Here is an 18,828-nt window from a genome sequence, read left to right as displayed (position 1 = left end):
AGAAAATGAAGTTTCCGACATATGGGAGAAAGAGATGCTGAAATTAACCTCCCTATATGAAGCTAGGATTTATTAAAGATTTGTGAAATGAAAACTAGTAAAGCTCCACTCTCTGGCTAATTGCAAATAAATGATGATACACCATTTTGGGGACTGTAAACGGACAAGGAGTTACCGTCACAGAGTTTCAGATGAATGTCCAAGTTAACTGCTCTCAAGAGGTTGGAGAACCTAGAGCCAACTAGTAAACTCAAAAATGCAAGTAGTGAAACACATAGGGCCTAGGCAGAGGTGATTATAAAACTCATTTAATAACCAAGAGTGTATAAGACTCTCTTAGCAAACAAATGCTCTGAAAATAATCTCAAAATAAAAGGCATAAACCACAGGAAAAGACATACTGCCTGGAATATATACATATAAACTGCAGAAAGTTTATACTTTTCAAAACAAAAGATGAGGACCATTTGAAAGGTTATTAAATCCATATTTTGTTTGCTCAAAAGATGAAGGGAAAGAAACAAGAACAAGGGTTATTCATAATTATACAACATTGAAGAGCATCCTATATAAATGTCTTATGATGAAGAAATAGGCATCTAAAAATAAAAATTCAGATTAAATAGAAGACTAGATACAGCTGAAAAAACTGCAGAATTAGTGATGCAGAATGGGAATCAGGCAGAATGTAGAACATAAAAATTAAAAGATGGAAAAGAGTTAATAGACATGGAGGATAGACCAAGACAATTTGTCATAAATATGATAGGTGTTCCAAAAGGGAAGAAAAAGAATTGGAGAATTCTTTTTCTCCAATAATTATGGAGAATTCTCCAGGGCTTCCTTGATAGCTCAGTTGGTAAAGAATCTGTCTGCAATGCAGGGGACCCCAGTTCGATTCCTGGGTCAAGAAGATCTGCTGGGGAAGGGATAGGCTACCCACTCCAGTATTCTTGGGCTTCCCTTGTGGCTCAGCTGGTAAAGAATCTGCCTGCAATATGAGAGACCTGGGTTTGATCCCAGGGTTGGGAGTATCCTCTGGAGAAGGGAAAGGCTACCCATTCCAGTATTCTGGCCTGGAAAATTCCATGGACTGTATAGTCCATGGGTCGCAAAGAGTGGGACATGACTGAACGACTTTCATTTTCACTTACAGTGTTTTCTCCACAGTTCAAGACATGAGTTCTCAGACTGAAAAACTGAAGTACCAGATGCAGTAAATAATGAGCAAGTGAACTATTTAATATGCTGATACATCTAAATAAGTATTGACAGTCAAATATTTAAATAATGACTAATTTTTTTAACAAAATGAAATTAAAATAATAGCTAACAAAAATAGAAAATGAAGGAGAATTTAGATTTGCAGCATCATATCCTTCCAGATGTTCAAGCTGGTTTTAGAAAAGGCAGAGGAACCAGAGATCAAATTGCCAACATCCGCTGGATCATGGAAAAAGCAGGAGAGTTCCAGAAAAACATCTATTTCTGCTTTATTGACTATGCCAAAGCCTTTGACTGTGTGGATCACAATCAACTGGGGAAAATTCTGAAAGAGATGGGGATACCAGACCACCTGACATGCCTCTTGAGAAATCTGTATGCAGGTCAGGAAGCAACAGTTAGAAGTGGACATGGAACAACAGACTGGTTCCAAATAGGAAAAAGAGTATGTCAAGGCTGTATATTGTCACCCTGCTTATTTAACTTCTATGCAGAGTACATCATGAGAAATGCTGGACTGGGAGAAACACAAGCTGGAATCAAGATTGCCGGGAGAAATATCAATAACCTCAGATATGCAGATGACACCACCCTTATGGCAGAAAGTGAAGAGGAACTAAAAAGCTTCTTGATGAAAGTGAAAGAGGAGAGTGAAAAAGTTGGCTTAAAGCTCAACATTCAGAAAACGAAGATCATGGCATCTGGTCCCATCACTTCATGGGAAATAGATGGGGAAACAGTGGAAACAGTGTCAGACTTTATTTTTTTGGACTCCAAAATCACTGCAGATGGTGACTGCAGCCATGAAATTAAAAGATGCTTACTCCTCGGAAGAAAAGGTATAACCAACCTAGATAGTATATTCAAAAGCAGAGACATTACTTTGCCGACTAAGGTCCGTCTAGTCAAGGCTATGGTTTTTCCTGTGGTCATGTACGGATGTGAGAGTTGGACTGTGAAGAAGGCTGAGTGCCGAAGAATTGATGCTTCTGAACTGTGGTGTTGGAGAAGACTCTTGAGAGTCGCTTGGACTGCAAGGAGATCCAACCAGTCCATTCTGAAGGAGATCAGCCCTGGGATTTCTTTGGAAGGAATGATGCTAAAGCTGAAATTCCAGTACTTTGGCCACCTCATGCGAAGAGTTGACTCATTGGAAAAGACTCTGATGCTGGGAGGGATTGGGGGCAGGAGGAGAAGGGGACGACAGAGGATGAGATGGCTGGATGGCATCACGGATTCGATGGACGTGAGTCTGAGTGAACTCCGGGAGTTGATGATGGACAGGGAGGCCTGGCGTGCTGCGATTCATGGGTTCGCAAAGAGTCGGACATGACTGAGTGACTGAACTGAACGGATATATATATATATATGTATATATACCCTTTGGGTCAATAATCCCACTCCTGGGAATCTACTGAACAGAAATATTAATAAAACCTCTAGTATATACTGCTATATGGAAAATGATCCATATTTTGTAGCATTGTAATGTGGTAAAGCAAACCAAACCTGGAGCCACAGTAAATCTTCATTATTATAGAAATTGATCTGTAAATTACAGTATAACTATATCATAAAATATTGTCCAGTCACTATGAGTTGACACTGGAGAAATTCAATGATGTATATTTGAGTGAAAAAAAAGAATGTGGAAAGTATGCAATGTGATCCAATTTTTTTTAAAGAACATGTTAAGATGCTTCTTTTTTAAAATACATGTACACATGTGTATATATATATATCTCTGCAAATTCATAGCATGGAGAAAAATAGGGAAAAATAAAAACTAGTTGTTAAATTATGTAGGTTGAGAGAAGGTAAAGGGAAGATAAAAGGGAGGTGGGGAGGGAGGGAAGGAAAAGGGGAAGGAGAAAGAGAGAAAAGAAGGGCAGCAATATATGGGGATAATAAAGAATCTAAGGCAAACAAATGTTTTCATGTGTACACACATATGTCTATGCAGCTACCACACAGATCAAGATGTAGAAGATATAGAATGTTCCTTAGGTTAAAAACTTCTACAAATTAGTAAATAAAAGACTAATAACCCAATGGGGCTTTCCTGGTGGCTCAGCAGTTTAGGAATCCACCTGCCAATGCAGGAGATTCGGGTTCAGTCCCTGGGTTATAAGATCCCCTGGAAAAGGAAATGGCAACCCACTCCAGTATTCTTGCCTTGGAAATCCCGTGGACAGAGAAGCCTGGCAGGATACAGTCATGCGGTCACAAAGAGTCAGACATGACTTAGTGTCTAAACGACCACCACCACAACAACCCAATAGAAATTGAGCAAAGGAAATGAATAGATAGTTCACCAGACAGGAAACAGAAATATAATACAAATATATGGAAAGATGCAGATTAAAACTGCATCAAAAACCATTTTTCATCCATCAGGCTGACAATATTCAAATGTATGACAATACATCACATTGGGAAAGCTGTGAAGAAAAGAAGAAATCTCATACATTGCTGGTGAGAAGGTATATTGTTAAAACTTCAATGGAGAATAATTTAGCAGAATCCTTAAAAACTACAAATGCATATTCTCTGTGACTCATCAATTCTCCTTTTAGGAATACTCCAAGGTACAAAGTAATATATGTTCAGAGCTGCTCATTCCAACTTTGATTGTAATGGAAAATGAGGTAAACAAATATATATTAGTAGGTTACTTGTTAAATTATGGTTCCTCCATAATTTGTAATAATATGTAAAATAGTATGAAATATTCATGAGAGCATTTAAAGATCGAAGATATAACTTTAAGTGAATATAATGTTCAAAAATGCATTTAATATACTAGTATTTACATAAAATGGAGAAAAGTAACATTGGATATGGACAAAAATTTTATGGAAATATAGAAGAAACCTTATCAATAGTAGTCACTTGCAGGGTGTGGGAAGTAAGTGACAAAGCATAAGGTGGGAGAGAAAATTTTTGCCGTGTTTGTAATATAATTTACTTTTATAATAGAATAAAATGTCTATTCAAGAAGAAAATAATAAAATAATTAGATCTACATCTGTTGAAATGACTCTGGTGTATCAAGTGACAAAAGCAAACTATGAATGTGTGTGTGCTTAGTTGCTCAGTCATGTCTGACTCTTTGTGACCCCATGGACTGTAGCCCACCAGGCTCCTCTGTCCATGGGGATTCTCCAGGCAAGAATACTGGAGTGGGTTGCCATGCCCTCCACCATGACCAGTGTAATTTCATTTTTGTAAAAAGTGTATGAGTGTGTGGGGAGGCTGCTGTGTCTATTTGTGGGTGCAGAAAATGGCATATAGGCATTCATATAAAGCTTTAATATTACTTACCTCAGGAGTGTAGAGGATGTTATTAATTCTTTGGATTGTTTCTCTTGTTAAAAACAACACACACTAATTTTGATTTTTTAAATTGAGGTATTTGAAAATTTAAAAACAAATTAAAACATTTTTATAGTTATATTTTGCCACAGCTAAAAATGAAATTTGTCCAAAATGTAAAGAAATGCAAACACATTTTATTTTGTAGATTGTCATTTTATGGATATATGATCCGGAAAACGCGGACCCCAGTGAGTTGCTATGGAATGCCAGTGAACCTTCCCTAGTAGGTGAAAACATTATTATTTTCATAGATAAAATAATATGCTACATTTCTTTTTTAAGAGCTGTGAATAATTTATTTTAAGTAGCCTAAAACTAAATACATTTTAATTATCCACTAAATTTAGTTTACTCATTATAGTGATTTTGAACTTGTGCTCAATCACTACAATTATAAATCTTTCTTTAGAATTCTTATTGAGCATTCTCCATATTTTCTGTGAACCTCATTATATACAAAGGGGCTGACCATTAAAATGCTTTAAAGGTGTTTCTTGAGCATCTACTTTGAAGTCATCCTTCAGAAATCTGTCTAGTTCTTTACTGAATGCTTTACCACTGGAGATTAATAAAGTACAAAACAATGCATAAATAAGTCCTTCCTTTTATCTGTTACAAATTTACCTCTTTCAAGATTCAAGTTTTTTCTTCTGTTACAATTAAAATGTACAGAAGAGAAACATAAAATGAAAAGTTTTCATAGAGGATTCTCTATGTCTTAATTAGTCTAGATCTGAGTTTTTCATAGCATGTTGTTATGACGCATGGTAATTAAATTCATAAGAGATAGACTGATAAATCAGAATGACAACCAGTCAGTTGTTTTATTTGACAATGACTTCAGAGGGAATAAAATAAATTAATGGTAATTAAACACCTGGAGTAACAGGCAGATTTGGCTTGGAGTATGGAATGAAGCAGGGCAAAGGCTAATAAAGTTTTGCCAAGAGAACGCACTGGTCATAGCAAACACCCTCTTCTGACAACGCAAGAGAAGACTCTACACATGGACATCACCAGATGGTCAACACCGAAATCAGATTGATTATATTTTTTGCAGCCAAAGATGGAGAAGCTCTATACAGTCAGCAAAAACAAGACCAGGAGCTGCCTGTGGCCCAGATCATGAACTCCTTGTTGCCAAATTCAGACTGAAATTGAAGAAAGTAGGGAAAACCACTAGACCATTCAGTTCAGTTCAGTTCAGTTCAGTTCAGTTGCTCAGTCATGTCCGACTCTTTGCGACCCCATGAATCACAGCACGCCAGGCCTCCCTGTTCATCACCATCTCCCGGAGTTCACTCAGACTCACGTCCATTGAGTCCGTGATGCCATCCAGCCATCTCATCCTCTGTCATCCCCTTCTCCTCCTGCCCCCAGTCCCTCCCAGCATCAGAGTCTTTTCCAATGAGTCAACTCTTCTCATGAGGTGGCCAAAGTACTGGAGTTTCAGCTTTAGCATCATTCCTTCCAAAGAAATCCCAGTGTTGATCTCCTTCAGAATGGACTGGTTGGATCTCCTTTCAGTCCAAGGAACTCTCAAAAGTCTTCTCCAACACCATTCAGGTATGACCTAAATCAAATCCCTTATGATTATACAGTGGAAGTGAGAAATAGATTTAAGGGACTAGATCTCATAGCCTGATGAACTATTGATGGAGGTTTGTGACATTGTACAGGAGACAGGGATCAAGACCATCCCCAAGAAAAAGAAATGTAAAAAAGCAAAATGGCTGTCTGAGGAGGCCTTACAAATAATTGTGAAAAGAAGAGAAGTGAAAAGCAAAGGAGAAAAGGAAAGATATAAGCATCTGAATGCAGAGTTCCAAAGAATAGCAAGGAGAGATAAGAAAGCCTTCCTCAGTGATCAATGCAAAGAAATAGAGGAAAACAATAGAATGGGAAAGACTAGAGATCTCTTCAAGGAAATTAAAGACACCAAGGGAACATTTCATGCAAAGATGGGCTCAATAAAGGACAGAAATGGTATGGACCTAACAGAAGCAGAAGATATTAAGAAGAGGTGGCAAGAATACACAGAAGAATTATACAAAAAAGATCTTCACAACCCAGATAATCATGATGGTGTGATCACTCACCTAGAGCCAGACATCCTGGAATGTGAAGTCAAGTGGGCCTTAGGAAGCCATCACTACGAACAGAGCTAGTGGAGGTGATGGAATTCTAGTTGAGCTATTTAAAATCCTAAAAGATGATGCTGTGAAAGTGCTGCACTCAATCTCTTTCTGATTTACTTCACTTAGTATGATAATCTCTAGGTCCATTCATGTTGCTGCAGATGGCCTTATTACATTTTTATGACTTAATAATATTCCACTATGTATATGTACCATACCTTCTTTATAGAATTTATCTTAGCGCTTCCAGATATATTTGAAATATGCTTTCTAAAGGATGTGTTGTTTTGAAGTTAGGCTTATATAGAAATAATTCTAAAGATTAGTTTTGGAAATTCCATTACATATTTCATTGATATTAAAACTAAGAGTATTTATTTAAGAGCCTCCATAATCTCAGTTTATTCAGGACTGTACATAGTATTTTCAACATGTTATAAATTATATTATGATATTTATAATTCATAAAGTTCTACTGGGGAGGAGACCATATACTAGGGAAAAAGTAAAGCTGAATCTTGATAATGCAGTAAATTTATAAATGTAAGCAATGTCTTAACTAAAATAATAAATTTAATATATCACGGTGTAATTTCAGGATAACTTTGGCTATGAAAAGAGTAAAGAGAGAAACCTTTTTTTTTTTTTTTTTTTTTTTTTTGCAGTATTCCTTAGTACTTAGCAAGCAGTTTGCGGCTTTGGGACAGAAGCCTTTCATATATACAATTCTGAAGAGAAAAGTTTATTTTCCACAAGAAACAATGGAGGATGGGTATTTAATTTTTAAATTTAAGATGTGAAATTTATCTTTAAAATTAAGTAAAATTATTATCAGAACTTCAAGATATTTAAAAACCCCAGTGGAATTTCATGGAGTATCTTCTATGTAATTTCTAAGTAGCTTCTTTTAACACATAAAAATTGTGATAATCAGAACTGGTTACCAACTCAGAAAATACCAGTCATGGTCCTGGATTAGGTTCACAATTTGTTTAAATAGCTAGAGGTCAATGAAAAAGTCTCATTCAGGATAGTAGCAAATCTTGACAATACTGCAAAATGTTTTCTGCTGGTTCTTTAAAATAAGCCACGGTGGTATGACTGATAGCACAGTTATTACCATTATTTCAGTGCAGGGGCATACACACAAACACACATCTGAAAAGTAAAACTGGTTATTATTAAAGTTAGTAGGTGATCATGGGGTTTAAACAAACTTTTTTGAAATTTTATTTTATTGAAGTATAGTTGGTTTACAATGTTGTGTTAATTTCTACTGTATAGCAAAGTGATTCAGTGATACACACACACACACACACACACACACACACACACACACACACACACATACATTCTTTTCATGTTCTTTTCCATTATGGTTTGTCAAAAGATACTGAATATAATTCCCTGTGCTACGCAATAGGACCTTGTTGTTTATCCATCCTATATATACTGGTTTGCATCTGTTAATCTCAGTCTCCCAATCTATCCCTCCTCATTCCTCCCTTCCTTGGCAACTACAAGTCTGTTCTTTATGTCTGTAAGTCTGCTTCTATTTTGTAGATAAGTTCATTTGTGTCATATTTTAGATTGCACATATACGTGATAGCATATGGTATTTATCTTTCTCTTTCTGACTTACTTCACTTAGTATGATAATCTCTAGGTCCATTCATGTTGCTGCAGATGGCCTTATTGCATTCTTTTTATGACTTAATATTCCATTGTGTATATGTACCATACCACTTTATCCATTCAGCTGTTGATGGACACTTATGTTCTTTCCATGTCTTGGCTATTGTAAATAGTGCTTCAGTGAACACTGGGATGCATGTATCTTTTCAAACTGTAGTTTTGTCCAGATATATGCCCAGGAATGGGATTGCAGGGTCATACTGTAACTCTGTTTTTCATTTCTTGAGGAACCTCCATACTGTTTTTCATAGTGGCTGCACCAATTTACATTCCTACCAACAGTGTAGGAGGGTTCCCTTTTCTCCATACCCTCTCCAGCATTTATTATTTATAAACATTTTTAGTGATGGCCATTCTGATTGGTTTGAGGTGATACCTCATTGTAGTTTTGATTTGCATTTCTGTAATAATTAGCAATAAGAACATCTTTTCATGTGTTTATTAGCCATCTGTATGTTTTGGAGAAATGTCTGTTTAGATCTTCTGCCCATCTTTTCATTGGGTTGTTCAGGGTTTCTTGCTATTGTATGAGCTATATATAGATTTTGGAACTTAATCCCTTGTGGATCACATAATCTGAAAATATTTTCCCCCAGTCTGTAAGTTGTCTTTTCATTTTGTTTATGGTTTCCTTTGCTATACAAAAGCATTTAAGTTTGGTTAGGTCCCATTTGTTTATTTTTGCTTTTATTTCTACTGCCTTGGAAGACTGACCTAAAATAACACTGGTACAATTTATGTCAGAGAATGTTTTGCCTATGTTCTCATCTAAGAGTTTTATGGTGTCATGTTTTAAAGTCTTTAAGCCACTTTGAGTTTATTTTTGTAAAGCTTGTGAGGATTTGTTCTAACTTCATTGATTTATATACAGATAGCCAGCCTTCCGTAATCAATCAAGCACCTAGGCTTGATTGATAACCCAAGGCTGTATATTTTCACCCTGCTTATTTAACTTATATGCAGAGTATATCATGAGAAATACCAGACTGGATAAAGCACAAGCTGGAATCAAGATTGCCAGGAGAAATAGCAATAACCTCAGATATGCAGATGACACCACCATTATGGCAGAAAGCAAAGAGGAACTAAAGAGCCTCTTGATAAAAGTGAAAGAGGAGAGTGGAAAAGTTGGCTTAAAACTCAACATTCAGAAAACTAAGATCATAGCATCTGGTCCCATCACTTCATGGCAAATAGATGGGGAAACAGTGGAAACAGTGACAGACTTTATTTTGGGGGGCTCCAAAATCACTGCAGATGGTGACTGCACCCATGAAATTAAAAGACAATTTCTTCTTGGAAGAAAGTTATGACCAACCTAGACAGCATATTAAAAAGCAGAGACATTACTTTGCCAACAAATGTCCATCTAGTCAAGGCTATGGTTTTTCCATTAGTCATGTATGGATGTGAGAGTTGGACTATAAAGAAAGGTGAGCACCAAAGAACCGATGCTTTTGAACTGTGGTGTTGGAGAAGACTCTTGAGAGTCCCTTGGACTGCAAGGAGATCCAAGCAGTCCATCCTAAAGGAAATCAGTCCTGAATATTCATTGGAAGGACTGATACTGAAGCTGAAACTCCAATACTTTGTCCACCTGATGCCAAGAACTGACTCATTGGAAAAGACCCTGATGCTGGGAAAGATCGAAGGTAGGAGGAGAAGAGGGTGACAGTGGATGAGATGGTTGGAATGCATCACTGACTCAATGGACATGAGTTTGAGCAAGCTCCAGGAGTTGGTGATAGACAGGGAAGCCTGGTGTGCTACATTCCATGGGGTCACAAAGAGTCAGACACGACTGAGTTACTGAACTGAATTGAACTGAGGCAAAGGGCAAGGTGCTTATAACTAAAATATTTAGTATTTCCAGACAACAACCTTATAGTTTAGTGGGCAAGACAAGTAAACAAATAGATGCTGTGATAGAAGTGAACCCAAGGTGAAGTGGAATATATAGAAGGTGTACCAGCTGAGGCTTGGAAGGTGCACTAAGGCTCAGAGAGGACTTTCCTAAAGAGGTGACATCTGCATTATTGAAAGAAAATAAAAGTCAGCCAACTGAAGGAGGCTTTCAAACAGTGGGGCAACATATAGGAGGGCCTTCAAACAGAGACCTGAGAGAGCAGATTCATTCTAGGAGATCAAAATTCAATTTATGGTTAAAGTAAAGGGTGATTTTAGAACATGCTCAAACAATTTAGAACATGCATCCACTTAAAATAAGCTGCTGTATACATAGATTGTTATATAAGAACCTCATGGTAACCACAAACCAAAAGCCGATAGAGTCACCAAAAATAAAGGGAAAGGAATGCAGGTATTGCACTAAAGTCATCAAAATAGAAGCAGAGATAGTAAGAGAAGAAGAAGGTAACAGAGAACAACAACAGCAACAAAAGTCACCAGAAGACAATAAACAAAATGGCATATATATCAATGCCATTTTGTTTGTTTTTACGTACGTATATATCAATAATTACTTCAAATGTAAATGAACTAAATGCTCCCATCAAAAGATACAGGGTGATGAATGGATTGAAAAACAAGACCCATATACATGCTGCCTATAACAGACTCACTTCAGATCCAAAGACATACACACAGACTGCAAGTGAAAGGGTGGGAAAAGATACAGGCATACCTTATTTTATTGTGCTTTACTTTATAATTGAAGGCTTTTGGCAGCTCTGCATCTGTCAATACTCTCAGTACCATTGTTATAACAGCAGTTGTTCATTTTGTGTCTCTATGCCACATTTTGTAATTCTTGCAATATTTCAAACTTTTTGTTATTGTTTATGTTATTATATTATATTTTATGTAATAATAATATTAATGACTATAGCCGTGAAATTAGAAGATGCTTGCTTCTTGTATGGAAAGCTATGACAAGCCTAGACAGCAGACAGAATATTAAAAAGCAGAGACATCACTTTGCTGACAAAGGTCCATATAGTCAATGCTATGGTCTTTCCAGTAGTCAGGTATGAATGTGAGAGTTGGACCATAAGCAAGACAAAGTGCCAAAGAATTGATGCTTTCGAACTGTGGTGCTGGAGAAGACTCTTGGGAGTCCTTTGTACATTGAGGAGATCAAACCAATCAATCCTGAAGGAAATCAATCCTGAATATTCATTGGAACGACTGATGCTGAAGCTGAAGCTCCAACAGTTTGGCCACCTGATGCAAGGTGCCTGATGCTAAGAAAGATTGAGGGCAAGAGGAGAAGGGGGCAACAGAAGATGACATGGTTGGATGGCATCACAGACTCAATGGGCATGAGTTTGAGCAAACTCTAGGAGATAGTGAGGGAGAGGGAAGGAAGCCTGGTGTGCTGCAGTCCATGGGGTCACAAAGAGTCAGACATGACTTTGTGACTGAAGAACAACAAGTATTAATGGTGGTCTATGATCAGTGATCTTTGATACTACTATTGCAAAATGATCACAATTAGCTGAAGACTCAAATTTTGGTTAGTATTTTTTACCAATAAAGTCTTTTTGATAAAGGTATATATGTTTTTCTTTTAGACAGTTGGACACTCAATAGACTACAGCATGTACACATAATATTTCTATGCACTGGGAAACAAAAATAACCATGTGACTTGCTTTACCTCAATATGTGCTTTATGCGATGGTCTGGAACTGAACCCATAATATCGCCAAAGAATGCCTGTATTCCATGAAAATGAAAGCAAAAATACAGCTGGGGTAGCAATATTTATATTGGACAAAATAGACTTTAAGATGAACTGTAATGAAAGACAAATTGGAACATAAATAATGATAAAGAGATCAATCCAAGAAGAATATATAACACTTGTAAATATATAAGTACCCAACCTAGGAATACCTAAATACATAAAGGAAATATTAACAGACATAACAGGAGAAGTTTACAGTAATACAATAACAACAGGGTCCTTTAAACCCCACTTATATTAATGGGCAGATTATCTATACAGAAAACCAATAAGGAAACACTGGCATTAAATGACATTTAAAACAGATGACCTTATGAGATACATACAGAGCATTTCACTCCAAAACTTCGGAATACACATTCTTTTAGGTACACATGGAGTATTCTCCAGGATATGTTACATGTAAGAACACAAATGAGTCTCAATAAATTTAAAAAGATTGAAATCATATTGAGCATTTTTTCCAGTCATAATGGTTCAGTTCAGTTCAGTCACTCAGTCGTGTCTGACTCTTTACAACCCCATGAATCGTAGCACGCCAGGCCTCCCTGTCCATCACCAACTCTCAGAGTTCACTCAAACTCATGTCCATCAAGTCAGTGATGCCATCCAGCCATCTCATCCTCTGTGGTCCCCTTCTCCTCCTGCCCTCAATCCCTCCCAGCATCAGAGTCTTTTCCAGTGAGTCAACTTTTCGCATGAGGTGGCCAAAGTACTGGAGTTTCAGCTTTAGCATCATTCCTTCCAAAGAAATCCCAGGGCTGATCTCCTTCAGAATGGACTGGTTGGATCTCTGCAGTCCAAGGGACCCTCAAGAGTCTTCTCCAGCACCACAGTTCAAAAGCATCAATTCTTCGGCGCTCAGCTTTCTTCACAGTACAACTCTCATATCCAAACATGACCACTGGAAAAACCACAGTCTTGACTAGACAGGCCTTTGTTAGTAAAGTAATGTCTCTGCTTTTGAATATGCTATCTAGGTTGGTCATAACTTTCCTTCCAAGGAGTAAGCGTCTTTTAATTTCATGGCTGCAGTCACTGTCTGCAGTGACTTTGGAGCCCAAAAAAATAAAGTCTGACACTGTTTCCACTGTTTCCTCAGCAATACATGAACCGTGAACTTCCAGTTGTTCAAGCTAGTTTTAGAAAAGGCAGAGGAACCAGAGATCAAATTGCTGACATCTGCTGGATCATGGAAAAAGCAGGAGAGTTCCAGAAAAACATCTATTTCTGCTTTATTGACTATGCTAAAGCCTTTGACTGTGTGGATCACATAAACTGGAAAATTCTGAAAGAGAAGGGAATACCAGACCACCTGACCTGCCTCTTGAGAAACCTATATGCAGGTCAGGAAGCAACAGTTAGAACTGGACATGGAACAACAGACTGGTTCCAAATACGGAAAGGAGTACGTCAAGGCTGTATATTGTCACCCTGCTTATTTAACTTGTATGCAGAGTACATCATGAGAAATGCTGGGCTGGAAGAACCACAAGCTGGAATCAAGATTGCCGGGAGAAATATCAATAACCTCAGATATGCAGAAGACACCACCCTTATGGCAGAAAGTGAAGAGGAACTAAAAAGCCTCTTGATGAAGGGGAAAGAAGAGAGTGAAAAAGTTGGCTTAAAGCTCAGCATTCAGAAAATGAAGATCATGGCATCCGGTCCCATCACTTCATGGCAAATAGATGGGGAAACAGTGGAATCAGTGTCATAATGGTATGAGACTAGAAATCAGCTACAAGATGAAACTAGGTAAAAGCCCAAGCGCATGGAATCTATACAACCATTGGTGGTCACTGTAAATATCAAAAAGAAAATAAACTAACACCTTGAGACAAATGAAAGTGGAAATATAACGTTCTAAAGTCTATGGGATGCAAGAAAGGCAATTCTAAGAGAGAAGTTTATAGCAATACAGATTACATCAGGAAAGAAGAAAATTACAAATAATCTAAACTTATACCTAAAGGAACTAGAAAAAGAATAAACAAAGTCCAAGCTAGTAGAAGGAAAGAAATAATGAAATCATAGTGAAAACAAATGAAACAAAGAGGTAAAGAGGGAAGGAAGGGTGAATGAAGAGTTTGTTCTTTGAAAAGATAAAGTTGATAAAACATTAGCCAGACACATCAAGAAAAAAGAGATTTGGCCCAGATAAATAAACTCAGAAGTGAAAGAGAAGTTAAAATGGACAGCATAGAAATACAAATATAAGAAATTACTTATGAAAAATTATACACCAACAAATAGGACAAACCAGAGAAATGGAAGGATTCCTAGAAACATACAATCTTCTAAGACTGAATCCGGAAGAAACAGAAAATCTGCACAGACCAATTATTAGTGAGTAAATTGAATCAGTCATCAAAAAATTCTAACCAACCAAAGTCCAGGACTAGATGCCTTTACATGTGAATTCTACTGAATATTTAATGAAGACTTAATAATTATTCTTCTTAAACTATCCCCCAAAAAACTGAACAGAAACTCATTCTATGAGGCTGGCATCACCTTGGTACTAAAACCAGACATAGACACTATGAAGAAGAAAATTACAAGCCAATATCACTAATGAACACAGAGGCAAAATTACTCAACAAAATATTAACAAACCAAATTCAACAATTCATTAAAAAAAAATCATATACCATAATCAAGTGAGATTTATCCCAGGGAAAGAAGGGTGAATGAATATCCACAAATCAATCACTGTGATATACCACATTAACTAAATAAAAGATAAAAATCATGGGATTATCTCAATAGATGCACAAAAAGACTTTTCACAAATTCAACATCCATTTATGATGGATGCCCTCAACAAAGTGCATACAAAGGAAATGTGTGTGTGCTCAGTCTTAGTTGTTTCTGACTCTTTATGACTCCATGGACTGTAGCCCGCCAGGCTCCTCTGTCCCTGGGATTCTCCAGCCAAGAATACTGGAGTGGGTTGCCATTTCCTCCTACAGGGGATATTCTAACCCAAGGATCAAACGTATGTTTCCTGCATTGGCAGGCAGATTCTTTACCACTGAGCCACCTAGGAAGCCCAAATGAACATATCTGAACATAAAAAGGCCACATATGATAAACCCACAGCTAATATTATACTTAATGGTGAAAGGCTGAAAGCATTTGCCTATGATCACAAACAAGACAAAGATGTCCACTCTCTCCACTTTCATTAACATAGTGCCGGAAGCCAGTGTGAGGAATCCCGCCCGTGACAAGGTCATGAGGAAGGAAGCTGACATACACAAGGCGTGTTCAGACTTCAGGGGCCCCTCTGGAAATTCCTAAGCATGTACCCCCACAAAAAATCTGCAGGCTTTTGTGCTCTGCTTTTCCACTTTTCTGATATTCTCTGGAAAAAAAGTCAGTTCAGGGCTTTAGTCTTCCGCATTTGAAAGGGATGTTTCAGTTAAACCCCTCTGATAGCTCTCTAGCCTGCCTAACAGGTTCCCCAGACCTCTTACAGCTTGTGAATTGCTTACAGCCGGGAAGCACAAAGCTTAGAAGCATCTTAAAGATACAGAGCCTTTTCTAAGAGTTAAAAATCATACTGGTGATTGGTTTTCACTGTTGACTCAATGATTGTCGCCAGGCCTCCATATTCTTCTATCTTTTAGGTACCTGGGAGGATGTTAATCAATGTATACGGGATATGGAAAAGGATATATAGTAGTTTTGATGTTAGCGACACTAGACTTTTGAGTTAATTACTTTTCTCTTTGTTATATATCACTGCACTCCTCTTGTATCCTTGCTATGTAAGAATGTAACTTTATTTAGTGCTTTCTGAGAGTGGCACCAGACCTTGGGAAGATCAACACAAATAAGTCTTCTGGTTGACAAACCCTTATCAGAAAAAAGGCTGTAAAATGTTAATTGGCCCTTTTGGCTGGAAGATGATGTAAATTACCTAAGACTTGTGTATACAATTAGGTATGCAGAGAGAAAAGCCTGGTTTTGATAAGAGTCTGGACTGCTAACACTGCATAACTTTGTGTTACCCATTGATCTCCATGTTTTATCAAAAGTATAAAAGGCCTTCTGAACAATAAAGGATTGGACCAGTTTCTCGGACTAGTCTCTCGGCCTGGTTTCTTGGGAATCTGGCTCCCCCTGTGTCTCTCTCTCTCTTCTTCTGTCCCTTTCCCTCCCTCTGCTCTGCTCTTTAATTTCAGGCTGAATTTCCATCTGGGGCGCGGAGGCTCGCCAAGTCTACTTACTTGCCCTGGCTGTTAAGTCCCGCGCGAAAGGGAGCCTAAGGCGAGGCACCCTTAGATATTCAGGCGAGCGCCGGTGGCCCAACGTAGATGGTGCAAATTCCTTATCTGGAATTTCATTCTTCCGTGTAATCCAGCTATTCAGCCCTCTTCTTCCACTTAATTTTCCTACTACACTGATGTTTCTTAATCTAATCTTATGTCAATAAATAAATAAGTCTTTCTCACGCCAACGCCATCCACGCTTCGAATTCCCTGGATCCACCGGGGCTGGACCCCGAAAACATAGTATAAAAATTTTCATCCACAGCAATCAGACATTAAAAAATAAATAAATGAATCCATATTGGAAAGGAAAAAGTAAAACTGTTTTCAGATGACATGGTATTATATATTAAAAATCCTATTGATCCTACCAAAATACTATTAGAACTAAAAAAAAAAAAAAAGAGTAAAGTTGCAGAAAATAAAATTAGCATATAGAAATCTGTTGCATTTCTGTATGCTTGTAACAAAACTATGACAGAAATTAAGAAAACAATCCCACTTATAATTGCATCAAAAAGAATAAAATACATAGGAATAAATTTAACCAAGGAGGTTAAAAACCTGTATTCTGAAAAGTATAAGACACTAATAAAGGAAACTGAAGAAGACACAAATAAATGGAAACATATTACTTGCTCATAAACTGGAAAAACTAATATTGTTATATGCCCATACTACCCAAATCAATCTACAGATTCAGTGCAATTCCTATCAAAATACCAATGGCATGTTTTACAGAGCTAAAATAATCCTACAACATGTATGAAAATACAAAAGATCCTGAATATTAAAGCAACCTTGAGAAAGAAGAACATAGCTGGAGGAATCACAATCTAATTGAAACTATACAACAGCATTATAGTAACAGTAATTTGATAGTTATAGTCATTTAAAAGTATGATACTGGTGCAAAAATAGACACATAGGTCAATGGAACAGAATAGAGAACCCAGGAATATACCCACATTTATATGGTCAATTAATCTACAGTGAAGGAGACAAGAATATACAATGGAGAAAAGAATAAAACTGGGCCAATTTCTTACACCATATATAAAAATAAACTCAGAATGGATTAAAGACTAAAGTATAACCTCCGGAGTGATGAAACTCCTAGAAGAAAACACAATCTCTGTGCTCTTTGATATTGGTATTGATAGTGTTTTTCTGGTTTGGTCTCAGGCAAGGACAACAAAAGCAAATATAAACAAATGGACTGCATCAAAAGCTTGTTTTTGGTTTTTTTTTTTGGCCAGGGAGGGAAGAGGCATGCCACCCAATTTATAGGATCTTAGTTTCCCCAACCAGGGATTGAATCTGGGCCTATAGCAGTGAAAGCACCAAGTCCTAACCACTTAACCAGTTGACCACTAGGTAATTGCCAAACTAAAACACTGTCGCACAGAGAAGGACACCATCAGTAAATGGAAAGGCAAACTCCTGATTGGAGAGGATATTAGCAAATGTTATGTCTAATAAGCTAATATCTAGATGGGATAACCCTTTGCACAGAAAAGCAAATAATCAATAATATCTAGATTGTATAAAGAAGTCATACAAATCAATGTCAAGTAAAATCCAATTTAAAGATGGGAAGATGATGTGAAAAGACATTTCTCCAAAGAATGCATATAAATGACCAATAGACATATGAAAAGATGCTCAATATGACTAATACTCAGGGAAATACAAATCAAAACCACAGTGAGATACCATCTTTTTGATGATCAAAAAGATAACAAAATAACAAATGTTGGCAAGGATATGGAGAAAAGGGAACCCTGACACACTGCATATAATAAATATATGTAGTACACTCCATGTAGTACATGACCCCAGTAGTTATTTATGGGTATGAGAGTTGAAGGTTGAGCGGAGAAGAATTGATGCTTTTGAACTGTGGTGCTGGAGAAGACACTGAGACTCTTGAGAGTCCCTTGGACAGGAAGGAGATCAGACCAGTCAATTCTAAGGGAAATCAATGATTTGGGAGAATGGCATTCTATCATGTATACTATCATGTAAGAATTGAATCGCCAGTCTATGTCTGACGCAGGATACAGCATGCTTGGGGCTGGTGCATGGGGATGACCCACAGAGATGTTATGGGGAGGGAGGTGGGAGGGGGGTTCATGTTTGGGAACACATGTAAGAATTAAAGATTTTAAAATTTAAAAAAATAAAATTAAAAAAATAAAAATAAATAAAAAATAAGGGAAATCAACACTGAATATTCATTGGAAGGACTGATACTGAAGTTGAAGCTCCAATACTTTGGCCACCTGATGTGAAGAACCGACTCACTGGAGAACACCGTGATGCTGGGAATGATAGAGGAGAGTAGGGCAACAGAGGATGAAATGGTTGGACGGCATCATGGACTTAATGGACATGAGTTTGA

The 18,828-nt window shown here is 37.3% G+C and overlaps 1 protein-coding gene across 1 annotated transcript in view; it reads left to right on the top strand.

The window, feature by feature from the left end:
* Window positions 1-18,828, top strand: part of CATSPERE (catsper channel auxiliary subunit epsilon) — a 145,184-nt gene that overhangs the window by 34,809 nt on the left and 91,547 nt on the right. The window contains exons 7-8 of the mRNA XM_052653544.1: window positions 4,748-4,825; window positions 7,406-7,512. Coding sequence (XP_052509504.1) covers window positions 4,748-4,825; window positions 7,406-7,512 — 185 coding nt within the window. The remainder of the gene's footprint in view (window positions 1-4,747; window positions 4,826-7,405; window positions 7,513-18,828) is intronic.

Source organism: Budorcas taxicolor, chromosome 16 (genome assembly GCF_023091745.1).
Source record: "Budorcas taxicolor isolate Tak-1 chromosome 16, Takin1.1, whole genome shotgun sequence".
Lineage (NCBI taxonomy): Eukaryota > Metazoa > Chordata > Mammalia > Artiodactyla > Bovidae > Budorcas > Budorcas taxicolor.
Note: the sequence above shows the minus strand (reverse complement) of the source record. Positions and strands in the feature narration are given on the sequence as shown.